Source organism: Macrobrachium rosenbergii, chromosome 56 (genome assembly GCF_040412425.1).
Source record: "Macrobrachium rosenbergii isolate ZJJX-2024 chromosome 56, ASM4041242v1, whole genome shotgun sequence".
Lineage (NCBI taxonomy): Eukaryota > Metazoa > Arthropoda > Malacostraca > Decapoda > Palaemonidae > Macrobrachium > Macrobrachium rosenbergii.
Window position 1 is genome coordinate 46,677,470 of NC_089796.1, and position 23,739 is coordinate 46,701,208.

The 23,739-nt window shown below is 35.9% G+C and overlaps 1 protein-coding gene across 1 annotated transcript in view; it reads right to left on the bottom strand.

Annotated features, from left to right (window-relative positions):
- Positions 1–23,739, bottom strand: part of LOC136836196 (uncharacterized) — a 146,245-nt gene that overhangs the window by 87,555 nt on the left and 34,951 nt on the right. The window contains exons 3-6 of the mRNA XM_067100198.1: positions 15,517–15,546; positions 14,875–14,998; positions 14,323–14,476; positions 586–655 (exon numbers count right to left, since the gene is read on the bottom strand). Coding sequence (XP_066956299.1) covers positions 586–655; positions 14,323–14,476; positions 14,875–14,998; positions 15,517–15,546 — 378 coding nt within the window. The remainder of the gene's footprint in view (positions 1–585; positions 656–14,322; positions 14,477–14,874; positions 14,999–15,516; positions 15,547–23,739) is intronic.

The following is a 23,739-nucleotide window of genomic DNA, read 5'->3' on the forward strand; positions in this document are numbered from 1 at the left end:
CCCACAATAATGAATAAAAATATAATCATTAATAAAAATGTCCAAGAGGAAACATCCCGGTGAGAAAACTAAGCGGGAACAACGGGAACCCGATACGGGAACCTAAGGGACGGATCAAAACATTATCGTTAAAATGAAACCGAACAATCCCACTTAGAAAACCACCAGGATGAGACCTATGGGGAAGCAAAAGGCATGCGACCAGGAAAAACCCAAACAGAACAAGTGTCGAATGGGTAAACTCCGGACAACAGGCTGGCTGGGGGACACCAGAAGGCCATAACAAAGCCACGACACAACAATTACGGCTAAGACAGCCAACAAACTATAAGACAACCCCAAAAGAAGATGGTACTTAACTTGGACATAGAAGCTGCCGACGCCATGGCAAAATTACGAAATAAGCCGAAACACAGGCTAATCCAAACAATCGTATGCAAAAACAAGTAGAAATGGAATGAGTTCAGATGGCTGGAGTCGCCAGGCAGGCTGGGAGCTGCATGCTGGCACGGCTCTGCTCTTCTCGGGATGTTGACATGGGGATGCCTTTGAGTGTGGCTCTGTGGTTGTGGACCTTCCACTCACCCTTGTTATACCGGGATCTTCATCGAAGATGTCGATCTGTAGTAACTCCAGCATTCCTGTAAGCTTTTTTCTTTGGTATATTTAGCACATTTATACCTAGAAATTCGTAAAAGAATGGAATTTCACCGGGTGACATAATGAACTCAGAAAATAAATAATGATTTACCTTATAAGATGTACTAATTTTCAAGATAATAATAATAATAATATTAATAATAATAATAATAATAATAATAGCAATAATAATGGCAATAATAATAATAATAATAATAATAATGTAAATCTTCTTCACAATCCCGTGAATATGTTTATAAAATACAAATCCACATTTATGTAAAGTACTGTACTGTATTTATAAATAATAAAATGAATTCAGGAGCTGAGAGCCTTCTCAGCTCCTTCTTCAGCTAGGAAAATGACAGTCTTGCTATGAGAACTTAAAAACAAACTTTAAAAGCAAGGTAAAACAAGACGCATTCTTTACAAAAATGATAATTAGGTAAATCCTCGTTCTAAAGTCTCCAAACCCAGCCAACTTGTGTGATCTCTCAGGTGACTGCCTCCAGCATAGGCGCCTGCACCGGAGGTCAGCTGCTAACACGCTCCGCTACCTGGCGGGAGAGGCAGAGACAGCGGCAGTATCAGGGGTGACCGGGTATACAAGGATTTCTATAATACGGAGCTGCAACAGCTGACTCCAGTGCAGGCGCTATGCTGGTTTGAGAAGAGAGGAGGCTGTAAACAACCGTGGAGGCAGTCACCTGAGGGAGATCGCGACCAGTTGGCTGGTTTGGAGACCGAGAACAGGAACCTGGTATCATTTTGTAAAGAACGTCTTGTTTTACCCTTCTAAAATTTGTTTTCTGGCCTGACGCTATATAGAAATAATGCTCCGGATTTTTATGGAATTCTTTATATGTTATACGCATATATATAAAGGTGATGTTCCAGAAAAAAATTTGAGTGATAGGATGATTATTTTGGATTTTATTAAAAATAAAATAAATATAAAAATTAAAAATGATTCACCTCCCTTCTGTTTTGTAGAGCTATTGCAATGTGGTTACCATACATAGAAAGTATATCACAGTATGAAAAAAATAATGGGAAGAGTTTTTCTACTTTTCCTTTTTTGATAAAGGGAGGGGATTTTCCCCAAATTTGACCATCCCAAATCCTAAATCTAGCCCCAAAAATATCTGCGTCCTCTCTTTCCTCTTTCCAATGGTATATTTAACTTTAAAAATTGGCCTAAAAATAAAAATGTAGTTTACGTTTGAAGTGCAAAAAGTGAAAACTGAGAAAACGACTTAAAATCAACAAGTGGTTTTTTTTGGCACTAAATGGAAAACTTACCTTAGAGCATTATTTGGTTGATTTCTGGCTCCAGGTCACCCCCTTCCTCTATGGGAGTGTATTATTCGTCTCCGGTGAGGGTGTCATCAAGTACTACCTGACTCATTGTCAGGTCTTTGTTTGAAACTAAGAAACTAGAAGTTTAGTATTACCAGGCTGATATCTTGACTCATTTTCAGTGTTTTTTTACTTGCTCTGGTCTTTTGGTCTTTGAGTTTGATTTTCAAGCCTTTTGTCTCTCGAATGAAGAACTTCTATACTTTCACTTGTGCCAAACAGATGTGTTAGCAAGCTGAATTCTCATAGCCAAAGTTGTGTTCAATTTCCTCAATATTTATCACTCAATTGATGGTGCTGAGATTTTCCATTATTAACGCTTTGTTGGGGCACTAACTGTAAACTCACACGATTGGCACTTCATTAAAATATCAGTATCCCATCCATTGGCAGAGAATCTGACCTAACTCACCCTGCACTCCTACCACCTTTTTATACCCGATACACTATTTTATCTAACCGAGATTTGATATAATGAACTTGTCATCATATACTCCTTTTTCATCATCCTTTATTCATTTCATCAACTGTGAGCGTAATTTTTTGAAGGTGAAAGTATAGATTGTATTTAGAGTTACTGGATGTAAAAAAAGAAAAAAACACTGCAAATAGCGAAAAATTGCTCAGAGTAAAGTGTCCGACCACCCGCTTTCAACGTATGGTAGCAACCTGTTCCCCTACCATGCATTCACCAAGGAACAAGCCATTGTTGTTTGCCAGATACTGCCAGACGTAGAGATAAGGTGATATAAAATCAAAATAATGAATAAATTAGGCGAATAAAGGAAAAATGACAATAGTCATTAGGAGCCAAACGTCAGCCCTGCACTTCAGGTGGGGCAACCCCAAACCCCATCAATTTTGTTATTTCGGGAAAATGCTTTGGTCACGTGATAACGAAGGTGTTGCTCATGTCTTACAGCCATTTAACCATTTTTAAATTTCAAAAATATTCATAAAATCTAAGAGTGCAAATTCCATTAAGTTCTCAAGTAACCAAGACTGTCATTTCTACTCTGAAGAAGGAGCTGAGCAGGCCTCTGAAAGCTCCTGGAATTCATTTTATTATTTGTAAATACAAGTACTTTACATTAAATGTGGATTTTGTATTTTAAGATATTAATAATAATAATAATAATAATACTAACAATAATAATAATAATAATCTGACAAATATATATGAGCTGTTAGCACGCACTCCACTGAAGAGAAGTCCGCAATAAGGAAAATAGAAAAGTCTTCTACAAAATAAGTGCAGCTGAAGCAGCAATAATATTCAATAGAACCAATAATAATAATCATTATAATAATAATAATATAACTGTAATTACAAAATTGACACATTTATAATTAATTAAGTAATATTTTAAACAAATATCATTTCCCAATCTTCTGTGAAACTTTAAGAGAGGAGCAAGGGCAAAGCTATCAAATATGTCAATCGTTGCCCACAGTGTGTCAAAGTGGTTTTTATGTACTATCTCTCTCTCTCTCTCTCTCTTTCTTTTTTCTTTTTTCCTTTTCCTTCATAAATCATGAATTACCATCTTTAGATATCTACCAAGAAAAACTTCTCTCCTCTCTCTCTCTCATGTCTCTATAATAATTCATAAATAATTTAACTTGATATTTGAAGTAAGGATCTCTTCTCTCTCTCTGTAATAATTCATAAATAATTTAACTTGATATTTGAAGTAAAGGATCTCTCTCTCTCTCTCTCTCTCTCTCTCTCTCTCTCTCTCTCTCTCTCTCTCTCTCTCTCTCTCCTCTCTCTCTGTTTTCCATAATAACTGATGAATAATTTCACTCTCTTAAGTAAGGGCATTTATCTCTCTCTCTCTCTCTCTCATTAGTAGTTAGCAGCTCACAAATTTTTACAACTTATTATTTCTCTGTACATCTTATCTTACAATAGATAGTTTAAATTTATTTAATTTTACTGTACTGTCTACGAACTGTAAATGTGCTACTGTGGCAAACACGTTTCTAAAACATAGGACATAATAACTAAGAGTTGCATTAGTCCACTCTGAAAAAGCATTTCAGAACAAAAGAAAAGAGACATAGAATTAAGAGGGTTCTTAAAATGAGGTTGAGAAGACTTCTAAAAATAGATCAGTCAGGGGAGAAAGAAATTCTCTTCCAACTCTCTATTTTTATGTCAACCATTTATTTCTTTTATGGGTAATGTATTTAACCTTCCTATCTGTTTAGTTATCACATCACTGAGGTACATGAGCCTCGATTGTGTCTGGGACTCACATGCGAAAATAATTATATAAAATTATATAAATATATATATATAGTGCCAACAACGTTCATTTTATGTATTTTTTTCTAAATGTTTATATTTTATGGTGGAATAGTCAGAATAAGAGTCCCAGCCCTCTAAATACAAAAATGTACTTATTCAAAAAAAAAAAAATCTTTATTTATTTTCATATATGTTTAATCCAAAAAAACTATGAATGTTTGAAGTTAATGAATTATTTTTATGAGAAAGATAACAAAAGTTAAATATCGACATATAAAAAGAATGGAAAAGTTTTGCAAGTTACATGAAAATTGATAGAAAGGATTGAACTGTATCTAGACTATTATTTGGTGTAATATATAACTAGAAAGATTTTTTGAAGAAGCATAATTTGCTGTTATTTTCTAGAGTTACAGCTAATAGCTTCAAAACCAGAGAGATAAAGCATGAATAACAACTGTGAGAGTCACAAAAATATCTTGGGTAACGCCAACAGTTTCATTTTGACATATAAATTGATTGAAACGAAAAAAATGTTATTTGTCAACTGAAAGCTCAAAAGCTATAACTTTTATGAAATGGATTATTTTATGAGAAAGCCAATAAAATTCCTAAATATTGACATATAAAAAATGAAAAACAAATAAGTCCAGTTGGTGAAAAATTGATAGAAAAGAGGGTGAGAAACAGAGCGCTTTGCCCGCCTATGGTGAGAATTATCAGAAATTTTTTTTTGAAAAGCCCTATCTTGTTCTTTTTCATAGAAATTATTGTAAAATATACGAAAATGCAGAGGAAAAAAAGTTGAAGAATAAAGGGAAAGTCAAGAAAATGGCTTTGGTAACGGCAACAGTTTCATTTGACGTTATAAATTGTAACGAAAAAATGTTACCGTTGTCAACATTATTGTTCGTGAGTTCAAAACTATAACAGATAGGCGAATGAATTATTTTTTAGCTGAGAAAGCCAAGAAAATTTGAAATATTGACATATAAAAAAATGAAAACGAATAAGTCCAGTTGGTGAAAAATTGATAGAAAAGTGGGTAAGAAACAGATTAAGTTAGGCAAATGATAGAGAATGCATTATCGCTAGAAACATTTTTTTTTTGAAGAGCTCCTATCTCGGTTATTTTTCATAGAAATTACTTTGTAAATATACAAAATGTAGAGGAAAGGTTGAGAATAAAATGAGAGTCAAGAAAAATGGTTTTGGAAAACATGGCACCAGTTTCATTTTGACGAAGACCTTTATTCCAATAAAAAAATGTTACCGCTTTGTCAACATTATCGTCAGAGTCAAAGGCTATAACAGTTACACGAATGGATTATTTTTATGGGAAATTTGAGAACAAAAATGCTCTAAATATTCATATAAAATAATGAAAATGAATTCAAGCATTAGTTAAAATCCACTGAAAACATCTCTTATGTGATGCCTAAAGTCAAATCTCTTGATTTGGAGAGAATTATCGCTAAGAAAGTTTTTAAAGACTGATAGAATCATTGGAAACTGTTTCGATTGAGCCGCTGTTTGTAAACAGCCACAAATGTAGAGGATAAAAGTTATATCATGGTCTGAGAGCAAAAAATGGCTTTGTAACGGCCCGGGAGACTGAGGATTTGATATAATTGATTGAAAGAAAAAATGTTCTCACATTATTGTTCGTGCGCAAAAGAGGAACAAAAAATTTATGGATTATTTTTTTATGAGAAAGTGTTAACAAAATTAATCCTAAAATTTTATAAAAAAAATGTAAGATACGAGAGAAACAGTTGGTAGGAAAATTTCATTTTGTATAGAAAACTATACTATCATTAACAAACAGAGTTGCTTGCCCGGCGTGTGATGCCTGAGTTTCACGGTCCAAGGTTGCTTTAGCCTTTGGAAACCACAAATGTCCGGTTTTCATAGAAATTTACTTTGTAAATATACGAAATGTCTGAAGTAAAGTTTTAGAATAAATTTGAAGTCCAGACAAAACTTTGTAACGGCAACAAAGTATTATGTCTTGGCAGTTAAAATTTGATTGAAACGAAAAAATGTTAAGGAAAATTAAATTATGGACAAAAGATCTAGACCTAATGAATAATTTTTATCATAAAATTGACCATAACAAAAAAATATTGTTTCCATCTAAAAATGGAAAACGAATTTCTGAGCATGGGTGAGAAACAGAATCAACACTATGGTTTGAATTTTGTAGATTAAAAAGCATTAATGGAAAAATTGACTTCTCCATTCAGTAGAACCTGGATGAGGTTCAAGAAAATTTATACCATTAACTCAACAACTAAATCTATTTAAAGTTACAATTGTTCAAAAAAAGGTTACATCAAATTAACCCAACAAGAAAAATAAAACTTCTTCATTTTTATGAGAAAATAAATTCATATAACTAAATTTGAAAAAATCTCATTCATACTCCTAAATCAACAACTAAATTGTTTTGTCTTTTTTTCCACAGAAATTTATTAAAAATGATAGAAAAAGGTTGAGGAATAAAGTGAAGACAAACGGCTTGAACAGCAACATTGATTTTCGTTATTCGAAACCAAAAATATTTGTCATGAATAGATTCAACATCAATGAATAATTTTCGAGAAAGTCAACAAAATCACAAGTTCGACTTCTCCCATAAAACAGAATTTGAGATTTTATCTGCCGATAAAAAGATGGAACACTCCTCATGTGATGCACACAATTCTATCCGCTGTTTTCTTATAGCATATTGGAAACCAGATCGATTACGTCGCTGTATTAAACAACGCTAGTCCCATCAATCTTGAAAGAGCTGACAAATCAAAATAATATTTACTGCAATCATTCAACTTAGTTCATTGCTACACCGAATTTCCTGCATCTTAAAGCATAGTAGATGAAATAAATATGTGTAGAAAAAGATCATCTGTATAATTTAAAAATAAAAACATACGAGATAATACAACAAAATAGATTTCATTGTGGGAAATTATATGCTAAATCACAAAGGTAATACTTTTAAAACAAAGTTCCGCTCAACTTTTAGCCAGGTAAAACCACCAAAGGTTGGAATGACTATTTTTGCACAAGAACTAAAACAGCTTTAAGACCACTATTAAACAAGAAAATAGGGTTATTGCGTAATATGAAGTGGAACATTCATGAACCTTGGTATCAAAATGCCACAAAAATGTTTTATGAATCCAAAAACCATAATGTTACTCTTGCAATTTGAATTTAATGGTTCGCTAATGCACGATTAGTGGAAACTATTCTGCATATCAGTTAAAGCTGAGTTCACTTTAAGAACCATGATGTCCATTGTTGTTACACATATTTCCTGTTCACCTTACAAAACACAGCAGTAAGGGTTCTGTGGACAAAGGGTTTGCAGGAAAAGGAATCAAATTTGCTAATTTAGTCTGTCTTTGAATTTATTAAAACCATCCAAGATACAATGTAGTGCAAAATACTACTGAGACACATTTGAAAGATTCAACATCAATCTTGAAGATAGTTTGTCTTATCCCTTTAAAGGCCCCTACTCTTTATATTTCTTCCCAAAAGTTTGGCCATCAGTCCTAATAATCTTTTTAAGCCCTAAACAGTCTTGGAAAATGTGATTAGCTAACTAACAAAAGGCATCTTATTTAAACGGTAAAACTAACTAATCACTGTATTTAAATTCAATCCATGAAATCACTTTTCCATATAAAAAAACCAGCATTGTAACAATATGCTACGGAACTCACCCTAAAAAAATCTTGTCAACTTCGACTCCTATTCTAAAAGCCTATTAAGAAAGTTTAATATAGACCACAATGGTATGCAAAAGATTAAATCTCAACAAAAATAGTTAAAGGCCTTACGTAATGGCAATACAAACCTGAAGTCTTAAAGAGTTATTTTTCAATGCAGCTCATCCAGATTTATGAAAAAAAATGAAAAAAACCAGTCAACTACCAAGCAGACAATAAATATCTCAACCCTTTAAGACTCCATAAATGTCTGAACAGAGTTAAAAAATGCAGTAAAATCATTCTAATAAAAGACATTGCTAACAATGCAAATTTCCTCATCATTCATTTTATTTTCTGCCATACACCCAGTTAGTATACTAAATTTTATTTTCAGTTAACCCTTTAACGCCGAAGCCCTATTTACAAAAAAACGTCTCCCCGTATGCCGGTTATGTTCCTCGTGAGTTAGGCCAAGCAAAAAAAAAGTTTTTTCAAAAATCACAGCACGCTTTAGTTTTTAAGATTAAGAGATCATTTTTGGCTCATTTTTTTTTGTCATTGCCTGAAGTTTAGTATGCAACCATCAGAAATGAAAAAAAATATCATTATCATATATAAATATTGGAATATATGACAGCAAAAAAAAAAAAACTTCATATATAATTGTATACAAATAAGCTGTAAGCAAAACTGGTTAAAGGTAATGAGTTTATTTTTTTAGTTGTATTGTACACTAAATTTACATGATTTTTGGTATATAATAAAATTTAAAAATGATCAAAGCAACACAGAGAAAATATTATCACAAAATGATGCATGAATTCGTAACGCGCTGACTTAAAAAAAATGTTTTTTCAAAAATTCACCATAAAGGAAATATTGTGCTAGAGACTTCCCGCTTGTTGAAAAATGAAGCATTGATTGAATATTACTAGACTGTAAGTGTTTTGGCTTATAATTGGTTTTGACCATTTCGGTCGAGTTAAAGTTGACCGAAAGTTGAATTTTTCATTTATCGTGATTTATATGAAAATATTTCAAAGCTGATAAAAGCTGCCAACCATGAGTTATTTTTGTTGTATTCTACATGAAATTGCGCACATTTTCATATATAAAACTTTGATGTAACGACTAATATAAAGCGTGCAAATATTTCCAAGAAACGCACGAAAGAATTTCTGAGATGTTCGCCGAGTTAGCGTGACAGATTTAAGAAAAATTTTTTAAAAATTCATCATAAATCGAAATATTGTGCTAGAGACTTCCAAAAAACTGATAAAAGAAAACAAGCCAAATTTTTAAAAATAACACTTATTTTTCTAGGTATACAAACCATAGCTTTTCATACTTGATCTTTCCACGCATGCACTATCCTGGCTGAGTAGTACTGACTAAACAAGGGTGGTACCTTGCTGGAGATGGGGGAAAGGGGATGCCCATCCTCAGTGTATTCAGAATGAAAACTGAAAGGAAAAAATGAACCAGGGTGGACGAGGTGGGTTACTTCGAATATGAAAGGGTACGGTTTGTATACCTAGGAAAAATACAAATTACTAGTGCTTCCCTCTATCTCTGCTCTGCATGTTATGGACTGGAATCACATTCGATGAATCCTGAAGAACTCTGTCTCCCCCGCCGTAGAAGTGAAAAACTGTTTTTTGGAAGCCTTTGCTATGGATAAAAGGCTCTAAACTGCCTCATATTCTAGATCAGTAGAACAGGGGTTCATAATGTCACTTATCTGTACTCATTTGGGTCCAGCTTGTACTCTAGCATAAATGTTTGTGGGTATGAGATGTGGGAGAGAGAATGGGTTGGTGCACACACCCCCTCCCCATCAGGAACCACACACTCTAGCTAAAGCACTTGCATGACCCATGGGATACTTAGATGGCTCCTGGTGGTAACACTACAGTACTTGTTGAGTTCCCATCATAAGCCTCAACAAAAAGGTGTCAAGGGACTAGCTGGCAGCATCCCTTGAGTAGAATGAGGTGAAGGTAGTCAGATGGCGCCAGACTGCCGCCCCCATTACCTGTTGGAAGAGAAGTTCTTCCAGAAGGCGACAGACGGCCCATAATATTGTGAGTTCAGGGACGGGCTGGAGGGTCCCCTGCACAATTGAGGGACTTGTTGACTTTGGAGATTACCTCCCATGACTAGAAGGAGATGGTGTTTGAATACCTCCTCCGTGTGACATCCCGTACATAATCATGAAAAGTTGCTTGCACTCTGGTCTGAGGTTCTTCATCCTTCTCGAGTGACATTTAGAGTGTGAACGGGGCATAACATTTTGTCTCACTCTCCACCAATGAATTATTAAACAGAGGAAATCTAGAAACTCTTGATTGAGTTTGGAACTAAGGAATTCACATCTTAAGCATGAGTTGTTGGACGAAGGAGAATGAGAGAGAAGCCTAAAGAAAGGGTTCCTGGACAACTGTTTCTAGCGCTAATTGTACTAATGAAAGAATACACACCAAACCCATAAGTAGGTAACTTCAGATAGTGCTGAAAAGCACTGGTCAGCAAAGCAGTATCTTATACTCATCTGGATTTCCACATTAGGTTTGGAGGGAAGAATTGTGAAAACTCTCAATCTCTTATTAAAAGAGTTGAGACTTGAGCTAATAATATTCCTATTGAGGAATGATGTGACGAGAGTGATCTCTGCCCTACTGAAAGCTGAGTGTGATACAAGCCAAAAAGACCAATTATATGCCATGGCCAGTAAAAAACAGTTTAAGGGAAAAGACTCTGTCCGAGCTGGTGGACAGTCTTGAAAAATACCTCACGGTGCTTGCAGCACTCGAGACTGAAGTTCCTGAGAGAGACAGAGACTGTTCAACACTAACCAATAAGATAAAGACTCTAGGCAAATTTTAGCTTTTATGTCACATTCTACAGAGGGACCTGGCTTGGCTAAGGTAAAAGGGTTAAGTCTGCAACCTGATGAGCACTGTATAAGCTCCAAGGAGAAAAATTTCCCCTTCTATGATATTAATCACATGAATGCCCCCCCCCCTTCTAGATGCATTTTCACCAGAGAAACTAAGAGGGATACAGATAAATTCCTTGCCACCCTTTGAGAAAACTCAATCTCTCTGGAGCCGCTGGAGAATTGAAGTGCAAGTTGCAGGAAGAGCACTGCTCAGTGGACATGGTAAATGAGAGGCTGACGTGGGAAGAGAGCAGGGTCATTCTCAGCACTTCAGCCAGAGAAACAGAAGATTGGAAAACCCCTCTTCCTGAGGCCAATGAGGAACTGTCAGTACCAAGCAAAGAAAGAGGTGGAATAGAAATGCTTAAGAAGTTAGGGAAAGAGAACAACAAACAAAATCAAGTAATGGAACTTTATTCCATCTCAGCACCAAGAATGAACAAGGAAACAGAAAACCAAATTTCTCTGTAACTAGACTACTTACTGAGTATGGAAACTCTTAATACTTAAAACTTAACTATTCAGGGGAGCAGAGACCAAAATACTCCTGCAGCTAGTCACTGACGGCTGAGCTGAATTCCAATAATAACCTATTGTGCGGAATGCATGATGCAGCCAGCCTGGTAGCAGTAAACTGTCCACTTAAGCCCCTGTACTGCTAAAGGAAGTAAAACATGACACTGCTCACCTTTACTTGAAACAGGTCACAGTAGTGGTGTACCACCAATCATCCACCAAGGGACTCCCAATCATTCTTAAAATCTGCAGTGTTAAACATGCTTCAAAACCGAATGAGAATGGTGCAGTGCAGATGAGCTGTGCCCAAAAGACACACCTGAGATGAAAACTGAACTCAGGCACTCACTCCCTCTTCATTTGCTAATGACATCAAAGGTGGATCATTAGGAAGCCCTTACAATGGTTTCTGTCACCAAAGAAAAGTGAAAGCGTCCTTAATGCTCACTTTAAAAAGGAGAAGTGGCAAGAAGTCTGAATCGGCACTTCAGTGCTGTATCAAATGCAGAAACAAACACGAAAGGTATGTACAATTGATATGAGATGTCTCGTGGCGACAGAAGACCTACGATTACCTGCCAAAGTCAAGAAGGCTGTTCCTGCCCAGACAGGAATCACACCAATATCTCCCTAAACTCATTAACATAAGACAACATTTAAAGGGCACTTTCCACTGCTGAGTGTCATTAAGCTCAGGTAATTTACCAGTTGCTTGAGGACTGTCTGTGACAAAAATGTGAGAAGTCTAGTACTGTCTTAAGGAGGAGTCCTTAAAGGTACTACATCTCTGCAACAAGGATATCATAGTAAGTAAATACCATAAAAGAAAGCAGAGAACTAAAGCCATATAAGCATGTAATATTTCTGGGAGAGGGCCGTCACCAGTCTGAAACAGCATTGTGAAGTGGTAGATGATTCTGTCTCAGGCGAAGGCAAGTTACTACCCAGAGTCATGAAGAACAGGTACAGTACTTGAAAGTACTTGTCCTTCAGTTCTCACAAAAGTATGAAATCCTTTCTCTCTTTCATGGATAATTGAGCCATACCCATCATAAAATAAAATTTGTAAAAATGACATGGAAGAGGTTAAACGCCAACATCGACTTCTAACCCTTGGTTGTAGTCACTAATGGGAAATTCACCATTAGACTTGGGAACAGATATTAAGGACTCCTGATTGCACTTTACTCCAAAATTGCTTCTGTTCCTGTTGAGAAGACTTAGGCATACTACAGTATATAAATCCAAAGAAGACAAATTTGTTTGGTGTATTAAGGAGGGAAGGACAAAGCCCTAACAAAGAAGTGTGCTGAAAACTGCTAAGAAAGTAGTTCTGCTTCCTGCACCCACTACTACAGGCAAGAGAAGTTCCTCTCCATCAAGGCATCAGAGGAGGGAAGTAGTCATTCTCTGATAATCCCCCCCCCCACCTTCTTCCCCTCTATTCCAAGCCTGGTCCCGGCCGGCTGATGAAGAGTTAGAGGAATTTATTTCTGGTGATAGAAATTTATTTCTCGCTATAATGTGGTTCGGATTCCACAATAAGCTGTAGGTCCAGTTGCTAAGTAACCAATTGGTTCTTAGCCAAGTAAAATAAGTCTAATCCTTCAGGCCAGCCCTAGGAAAGCTGTTAATCAACTCAGTGGTCTGGTAAAACTAAGGTATACTTAGCTTTTTTTCCAAGCCTGGCATGCTGGAGGGAAACGGTAAAAGAGTAACTATTTTATTTGAGTGAGAAGAATGGACTTCATGTCTGCCTAACACTGAACAATCCCGAAGTGAGAAGCGACTCATAATCGTATCTTGTTCTGAGAAAGGATAGAGAAAGACAAACTATCTCTTATATGGATAACCAATTCCATCCAGTGGAACAATGGCTTTAAGTGCCAGGGAGGAGAATAGTACAGTTGTCCCCCGGTATTTGCAGGCGCTACATACCATACCCACCTGTGAATGCCAATAATCCGTGAATACCGAAACCCCCTCTAAGAACGCTGTTTTAATAGTTCAAACACCAAATGTATATCTTAAACAATCATGCTACACTAAATGTACCTTAAACTACCATCCAGAACACTTTAATATCATTTCAAGGTCATCTTATAACATTACCCTTAAAAATATATGGCTTACAGCTAGCTTATTGCTAAGTGTGAAAACTATTCAAGTTACCCCTGTATCCAGGAACATCCATTTCCTCTCGTACAGTATTGAAGCAGTCCCGTTTTCTTTTACAGTACATAGGGGAAACACTGGGAATTCACAAATAAGAGTTAAATACTGTACTGTACCTAAATACAGTATTTAATATGCATTGAAGAAAAGTACATGTTATCAATATTTTGCTGTGTACATTAATATTAATATTTGAAAATTAGTAAATCATTTTTTTATCATAAAAAATGTATTTAGTCATAAAAATAAAGTACTGTACAGTAATTAGTGAATATTTCTCTAGGAAAAATCCGCGAATAATTTGGGGATAAGTTCCACAGAAAAACCCGCGAATAGGTGAAGCCATGAATCCTGAATCGCGAATAGTTGGGGCTTGACTGTACTCTTTGACTCCAATAACCAATCTAATTTCCATTTTGTACTAGACGAGATAGCTGACATGCCGTACACTGTTAGCATGATAACCATAGGTTAAAGCACTAAGCATTCTTCAACACCTCATAAACTGTATTATTACAGTGAATGGAAACTGCTCTGACATAACTTACAAGGTTGGAGACTGATAAACAGCCCACAGACTGCTTCAAACACTTCCAAAGGAGTCAACTCCTCTGGTGAGAAAATGGCTTGGGAAGGAGTTTGCACAATATGCTGGAGACAAGGCACTTTGTGATCTGTAGAACTGGGTATCAACCATCTCCAAATACTACACAAACTTTGAGTATGGCAGCGACCCAGGAAGTGCCTCTGGAGCAGACCCAAAGGTCATCTCCATATATGAGACCAAAGGCACAAGCAAAGGTTGCTTCCCAAGGATATTTCTCTTATGGTGAGTGAAAGAGACCTCAAGAATAGCCACTGCAGCGCAATCTGCAAGGAATCCAGAAAAATGCAAAAAATGGGACCATTCAGTCCTAGAAAGCCCACAATGCTCCTTCTGCAATCAAAGAGGAGACCTGACAGAACTCTGCTTCCTAGGGCATTCAGAACCAGGTGAGTCTTTGTCAGAGAATGCACAAGCTGTGGTGGAGTCGCTGTCAGAACCCCATTCCTACCTAAAACCACTGCTTCTTGTTGTGAAGCTTGGGAAAACTGAGGAAGGAGAGGAACAAACCCTGTTTATGCTCCTCCAACTCCTGTACCCTACTGCCTGGCTAACTGCAAAATGTCTTGAACATGGATACAATTAAGGCTTACCCCAAAAACCTCCCGAAGAAGGCTGAGAAGGAGAACCTTTCCAGCCACCAGTGCAAAACCAATCTGTATACTGGGTATGTGACTAGTGAATGGCCTATGCAAATCCTGAGCAGGTTGAGCAAACCTCTTTCTGTATGATCCTGAGGAGGCTTGGTGAGAAGGGTCACTGCTCACCTGTCCACCCCAATCATCTGACTGTGGATGAATCAAAAGAGCAATATACTTCATTGCCAGCGGTAAACAAATGTGCCGTGCAAACCCCCTCGCTGTGTGTCCGAAGATTTATGGTGGGAGAGACGACTTGTGCACCAGGCAAACAGGCTGAACAGCCTTGACTTGCTGTAATCCCAAGAGCTTTTTGAGAGACAAGACTACAGCAGACGCCAAGTCTAGTGGGCTTGCACCACGGTGACAGCCCTACCAGGGGAAAGCTAATCACCACCAGTGACCATGTGCCTCACCCTCCCATGAGGGGGAGAGCTCATGGAAGAAGCCTGTAAAGACCTTTTGCCAAAGGACTGGACAATGATAGAAGATGAAGAACGCTAACACCTCTTACATTTCCCTCTACTGTCCTAACTTGCTTTGTACCACAGGGCTGGTCTGGTCAGGAAATGCAGGAAGCTCATCAGGGAGCCCCTAGTGCAACCAGAAAACCCTTTTCCAATGCAGTGGTCTATAAGGCTGAGACCACTATAACCATAAGAAATTACCTCAGTAGATTGTGAGTGCCTTAAGGACACCTGGAAAGTTATATAAGTCATAGAATGACACAGCTGCTACATTCCTGGCAGAAACCATTACAAGGTCAATCTTGATCTAAGATGCAGTTGGTCTTGTCTGTTCCATCAAGACAAGAACCACATAAGCACTAAAAAAACCAGGGTACTAGCATTTTCAGGCACAGAGTGATGACTTGTCACATATGGTCCCAGTGCTTGGCTTTATGCCTAAATCACATATTCCAACTAGTCAAATAAGAAAGCACTTGGAATTGATAAAACTCAAAAGGCATAAATTCATGCAAAGGAAATAACCAGCACACGCCTGAAACATATCGCGGCTGGAAGGACAAGGGAAAACATCAGTTGGGTGAGAATGGCTATCCCCTCTACCCCATCTCTACCTGGGTACCATGCTTGTTTAGTCAGTACATGGTGGCCAGTCCAGGGCATACGCAGAAGGATACTTCATTTATGAAAGGTGTCGTTTTTCTATTCCAGTAGGAAAAAAATAGATATTGAACAGGAAATATCCCTAGTTAATTCAGTGGCAAAAATAACAGACATTTCTCTTAGTACAGTACCTGATGTGTAATTATTGTAAAAAAAAAATGATTAGCTCTTTCCAGAAGTAATGTTGCACTTAGTAACGTATATTTACTTGCAAAATTAAAATGTTCAACCAAATTGTACAAAAAATACTGAATAAATAGTTTTCTACACGAAAATTTTCATAATAAAAATCATGACTTGTAAATAAGTTAGTTATTCAAAATTATAAGCTGCAAGAATAGTAAAGAATAAACTTTCAGACAGATTTTTCTTTTATGCTTAATATATAGACTTAATTTAGGTTACATTTTTCTTAAAGTAAAATGTGTTTCAACCAGAGCCCAACCTATTCAGTCGAGTTTTCTGTACAGTGTATAATACTGTGTGAAACTTTCAGCTGTGGCCCATGGGAGGGATATGTAGTAAATTTTTTGTACACTTCCATCCCTGATATCCTTCTTTATATACCTTCATTGCACAGGGAAGTTCTAAGTTTTGCAGATCAGACATGAGGCAATCGTGGCAGAAAATCAAGGGATATGTTGAGGCTAGCAGAGAAACATCTCCTTTGGATTGAGTCCAGGAACATCATTCTTCTACCTCAGTTTGTCCCAAGGAGAAACAATGTACAGTACTGCAGACCAGGTCAACAGCAAAGGGCAAGTTCTCTCATCAGAACAGTCTCTTCATCCGTAAGTCTGTCAGAAGTATTGAAACTTTTTGAAGCCCTGAACATCAGTGTGTTCACAACTGCCCAAAATGCAAAACTACAAGTTTACTGCTCGTTGTGCCAGGATCCTCAGGCATGGGCAGTTGATGCTGTTTAGAAATTGATGAATCTGGACCTGTACACTTCCTTCCATTTGCAGTTTTGAGGAAGGTGCTCAACAAGCCACGAGCATCAGAGAACTCCTTGGTTATTTCAAAGGAAATGGTTTCCCAAGCTACCTCTTCTGGCAGTAGATGTTCCTTGCCTTCTAATGCTCAGGAAAGATCAGTCTCGTTTGAGAAGGTTTTATTGAAATCTCCACATGCCTCATCTGACCAGGTGGGGACTGTCTCTTATGAGTTAGAAGCTTTTTGAGTGCAACTAGGGAATTGCTCTTTAAGGCTAGATGGCCCTCCACCATTAGACTGTATCAACAACAGTGTTCAATTTATTGATCTTGGTGTTTTTCCCAAGGGATATCCAGCACCTGTACTCTGCAGGTAACTTAAGTTTGGATATTTAAGGTATGTGAAATAGCTTTCTGTTCTAGCAATTAAAGGATATCACTCTATATTGTCTTCAGCAAAATGCTAATTTAATTTTTTTTGTTACTTCAGTTTGAGCTTTTGGATAAAACTTCCTTTAAGAATTTAACTTTGAAGACTTTTCTTTTAGCCCTTGCTACAACAGTGTGTATTAATGACCTATAGACCCTTCTTGTAATGTGGGCTTTGCTCAAGGGGATGCCTGTCTCTTTTCTTTTATTGTGTAAGTGTAAGGTTAAAAGTGACGTCAAAGTGAAAGGCCTCCCTAGATTTATGATGGGGCTTAGTTTAACTTCTTTAGTAGGCAAGAGGAAGAGGAAAATTTCATTAAAAAATTAATTATTTCGATACTTTCCTGCTGTTAAAGTGGAAACCCACCCAGTCTCCCTACATCGTAGTGAGTGGTCAGGAATAATTCTGACAGGAACATAAAAATTCCAACACCACATGGTGGGAAATTGGTGATTATAGATAGTCCATTTGGTTCAGCCAAGCATTATTCTTTGCTAACTTTGAATGCGGATTGCATTTAATGGGCGCAAAGATGTAAAATAACTTTAACAGCATATAAGTATCTAAACAATTAATTTTAAAATAGGGATTTTGATTTCATTAATTACATGTGTAAACTAATGTATATCATCCTCAAAAGTTTTTATTTATGTAATTTTTTATTAATGTTCTGTTAGCAGTTTATGACTGCTCCCCACATTCACACTAGGGGCAAAAGAAGTGGACACAATGATGGACGGTGCAAGAATTCTATACAGTATTTGTATATGCACCTCTTGTGTGTTTGTCTTGCTTGTCATTGTCTGTAATTTTATAATTCCTCAAAAAAAATGCATATGCTGCATGCAATTTATGTACAGTGATGGTTGTGTACATTTAAAAATTAATTTTAAACTATGACCTGGTCAGAAGCCCAGATACATGCATCACTGGTAGCCTGTAGGTTTTTGTTTTCTATTTACGTTGTTGTTTTCATTTTCTTTATTTCTTTATTAAAATTATTTACCATGCCTCTAAAATTTTTCAGAGATCTATCGCTTTCCTTAGTTAATGGGAATGAATTACTTCACATCTTACATTTTCCACTGATATAGTCCTTTTTAATAAATATATATACAGTAATACCTCGAACTTGCATGATTCGAGTTGCACGAATTCACAGACACACAAATTTTTCATTGGAGCCTAACTAATGGTCGTACACGAGTTTTTCACAGACACGCAAACATTTGCAAACACTGAGAAACCCAGCAAAAGTGTTTGTTTAATTTTTTATGCAATTTATAAGTTTTCAAGCTTTTATGTGTAGATTAAATAACATTAGTAATAATTTTTCTCTCTCTCTTTTTTTAAGTGAGATGAATTTTTATGGTTCTTGTATACAGGTATGTTTATTTTTACCTAATAAGAAGTACTAATTTTCAAATAATAAGATTAATAAAATTAAATAATAATAATAATAATAATAATAATAATAATAATAAAACTGTAATTACAATATTCATATTATTTTGAACAAACAAATTCTTCCCTCGTCTTTTGTAAGAAGAAGGTCGAAGGCAAAAGCTGTCAGACATGTCATTTAACATGACAGGAAGGGGAGTGTTGCTAATCAGTGGCCAAATTTTTCTTGTAATTCTCTCTCTCTCTCTGTGTATGTGTGTGTGTGTTTGTAATAATTCATAAAAAATTTCACTGTCTTAAGTAAGGAAAACTGTTATCTCTCTCTCTCTCTCTCTCTCTCTCTCTCTCTCTCTCTCTCTCTCTCTCTCTCTCTCTCTCTCTCTCTTGTTCGAAGTTAGCCAACCTATGTATTACAGCACTGTTTTTCTGTATGTCTTTAACTGTACAGTAGATAATTTTGAATTGATCTAAAAAGTGTAAAACCGTTTACAAACTGTATCTCTCAGTTCCTTATACTGATAAATATTTTTCAAAGTTATAAGTAGGGGACAACCCTTGAACCAGGCTATTTTTTACCGCATGTTGGTTCTGTTGAAAAATTCTCGAAGTTTCTTCTCTTCTCTCTCCCTCTCATAGCAGCCACACATTTTTACAACTTATTAATTCCACCATAATATCTTTACCTGGTTGACATAAAACTGAGATTTGAAGAGAATTTTTCTTTCTTCTTTCTCTTTCTTTCCTCTCTCCCCTTCCAACCGATCTATTTTTAGAATCGCTCAAATTTTTAACAACTTCTTAAGGCTGTGTCTGCAATTTTCTTTGTTCTGAAATGCTTTTTCATGAACAAAACATGCCATATTATGACTAATACAACTCTCGGTTATTAAGATCTCTATGCGGACAGAAATTTGCAACACTAGCACATTTAAACTTTGTAGATTTATACAGGTCAAATTAGATAAATTTAAACTTTCTACTGTACAGGTAAAGATGTATAGAGAATTAATAGTTGTAAAAATTTGTGCGCTTAACTATGAAAGAGAGAGAGTTATAGGGTTGTCCTTTACTTAAGAGAGTGAAAATTATCATCAATTATTATAAGAGAGAGAGAGAGATTGAGAGAGAATAACACAAAAGAGAGAGAGAGAGTTCCTAAATAGAGATAGAGAGAGAGAGAGAGAGAGAGAGAGAGAGAAAAAGTTAAGTATACCTTAGTTCATACAAGACCACTGAGCTGATTAAGTAAGTTTCCAGGGTCACCTGAATATTCAACTTATTTTAGACGGTTAGAACCAACTGGTTACTTTATAGGGAACAAATTTATTTAGGTGGCTAAGAACCAACTGGTTACTTAGAATAATCAGACTTATTTTTACGTTACTAAGAACCAACTGGTAATTAGCAGCAGGACCTACAGAAAATTATGGAATCTGAACAATCATAGCGAGAAATGAATTTCTATCATTGAATATGCATCAACTCTCTTCATCAGTGGTCGGAGATTCCAACTAGGGGTTAGCAAGTGCTAGTCCACAGCCTCTACTGACTCACCCAACAAAGATTTTTATCGAGAGAGAGAGAGAGAGAGAGATATTGTCCTTAGTTTTCCGAAATATCAAGTTATATCATTTATGAATTATTTTATTACGCAGAGAGAGAGAGAGAGAGAGAGAGAGAGAGTAGTTATTCAGAATATAGGTAGATATCAAAGATGAAATTCACAAATTAAACTAACTATTAAATGACATTAAAGTTACTGTATTTTCATTTAAAAGTTAGCTTAATACACACCAGGATCTTAAAAAAAAGAAATACTGGTGTGATCTCCCCATTCCACGGATCTTTTTTATGTCTTCTCAAGGGTTTTCAAACTTCTTTTATTCTGTCACTTATATTCTTTGTTCTGAATTATCTTTATGTTCTGAAATTGCTTAGTGTCTATTTTTAGAACCACATTTACAGTTTGTAAAACAGGTAAAAATTGGATCAATTCAAAATTAAGAACAGTTAAAGGCATACAGGAAACATGCTGTATATATAGGTTGGCTAACTTCTCAACAGAGAGATAACTGTTGTCCTTACTTAAGAGAGAAATTTTTATGAATTATTATGGACACAATATAACACAGACACATACACAGAGAGAGAGACAGAGACAGAGAGAGAGAAATAGAGAGAGAGAGAGAGAGAGAGAGAGAATTACAGAGAGAGAATTACAAGTAAAATTTGACCACTGATTAGCAACACTCCCTTCTTGTCATGTTAAAATGACATGTCTGACAGTTTTTGCCTTCACCTCCTTCTTACACAAAGACGAGGAAAGAATTTGTTTGTTAAAAATAACACGAATTTTGTAATTACAGTTTTATTATTATTATTATTATTATTATTATTATTATTATTAACTTATTTGAAAATTAGTACTTATTATTAGGTAAAAGTTTATTTATCATCAAAATACACATACCTGTATACATGTACCATAAAAAATTCATCTCATTAAAAAAGAGAGAGAGAGAGAGAGAGAGAGAGAGAGAGAGAGAGAAATTATTACTTTAATAATATTTAATGTTATTTAATTTACACATAAAAGCTTGAAACTTATAAATTACATAAAACAATTAAACAAACATTTTTGCAGGTTTCTCAGTGTAACATTTGGTCTGATGAAAACTTGTAGAGAAAAATGATTAGGTTCCAATTTATAAATTCATGTGACTGTGACTTAGATGCCATTTCGATCAAGTCAGAGGTACTGTGTATATATATATATATATATATATAGTAACTCCCCATCTACACTTATTCAAGTTAAATAATTCACAGACACATGAACTTTTCATGGGAACCTAACTAATTATCATACAAAATTTTTTCAGAGACGTGACATTTGACGAGAGAGAGAGAGAGAGAGAGAGAGAGAGAGAGAGAGAGAGAGAGAGAGAGAGAGAGAGAGAGATAAGGGTTGTCCTTACTTAAGAGTGAAATTATTTATCAGTTATTATGGAGACAGTGAGAACAACATGAGTGAGAGAGAAGCTTTCCTCACGTTAGATATCAGATGAAAATTCATGATTTATGAAGGAAAAAGGTAAGAGAGAGAGAGAGAGAGAGAGAGAGAGAGAGAGAGAGAGAGAGAGAGAGAGAGAGAGAGAGAGAGAGAGAGAGAGAGAGAGAGAGAGAGAGAGATAGACAGCTCACGCAGAAATCCTCTGACACACTGTGGGCAAACGACGACACATTTGACAGCTTTTGCCCTCGCCTCTCTCTCTTCAAAGGTTTCACAAAAGATTGGGAAATGATATTTTTGTTTAGGTATCACATAATTTACTATAGAAATGTATAAATTTTGTAATTACAGTTTTATTATTATTATTATTATTATTATTTAAAAATTAGCACTTATTATTGGGTAAATCATTTATTTTATCATATACATGTAAGAGAAGAGAGAATTTTTATGGTTACATGTACTTGTTCATTTGTTTTGTTGACAAATAATTGATTTACCTAATACAGGTCCCCTCTCTTTAGCAAATTCTACATATGCAAATTCACTATTTTGCTAATTACATTTTTATACCTTCATTCTTTTTATGAGGGAAAATTCTAATTATGTGAGAAGATATGCTAAGATCACAATACTCATTTCATCTCTGCATGAACAGCTGAGTGATGCATGTGGCGCCAAATACAGTATTATTTATGGAGTTCGGGTGCCCAGTCTGTAGCTAACACAACTCGACGTATGTTTACTAGTTCTCGCTTATTTCATATTCATACTGCTAGTTATTTTTCTGCATAATGGGACCTAAACCATCAGCATCATCTTCTTCAAATGAAAGTGTTGCAAAGTGTCAAAGAAAAGCTCGACCCTTGAAACAAAACTGGAAATATTACGGAGAGCAGACACAGGTGATGGTAATAGCACTCTTGGATGTGTGTTTGGAGCTGGTGAATCCACAATTAGAATATTAAGGTTAATGCAGAAAAGATTCGTGCTTCAGTGATACAGTCTACCCGTTATCAGCAAAAATAACAAGAGTCAGAAATCCACTGGTTGAAAAATGGAAAAAATGCTCTCTCTATATTGAATGTGAGATGAAAGTAAAGCATTCAAAGCTTAAAATAGTGTTTATGAGGAAAGGCATTACATTTTTATCAGCGTGTAGGGTTGAAATGAAAACATAAAAGATCCAGAGCCTTTTGTTGCAAGTCAGGATGGTTAGATAAATTTATTCGTAGAATTTGCATAATATTTTTGTGTGATGAAAGTGGAAGTGCTGACCATGACGCTGCTGCCAAATTTCCAGAAGAACTTAAAGCTATCGTATGAAATGGATATAGCCCAAAGCAAGTTTTTTAATGCCGACGAGACAGGACTATTCTGGAAAAGTATGACTAATAGAATGTATATAAGCAGAGAAGAAAAAAGTTCCCCTGATTTCAAGCCCTTTAAAGATAGGGATAACATTGACATTACATGGCAACGCTGCAGGTGATTTCAAGTTAAAGCCTGCAGCTGTTTATCACGACAAAACCCTTTGTGCATTAATAGGCGTAGTAAACAGACGATGCCTGTTCACTGGTATGCAAATAAAAAGGATGGATGACAGCGCGACAGCTGTAGAAGAAAGTGGAAATGATGATGATGGTGATGATATGAAATTAAAGATCTGAGTGCGAAAACTGTCTGAATTGTTTCTCCGATACTGAAGCATTAATTCAGAAATTGAAAATTTCGATCCTGACTCACGTAGAGAAGTTTAAAGTTAAAACGGCAGATATAAGAAGTGCTTGCTCCATACAACGAACTTTATAATCATAAGAGAAATGTAATGAAGCAATCAACCATGCTAAATTTCTTTAGACCATTGTCTACCACCCCAGAACCTCAAGAACATCAGCACTGTCTCAGTAGGAACAGTACACCTGAACTTGGACATTCGGTCATCGCCATCACGATCAACACTCGACGCCACTCTTCCG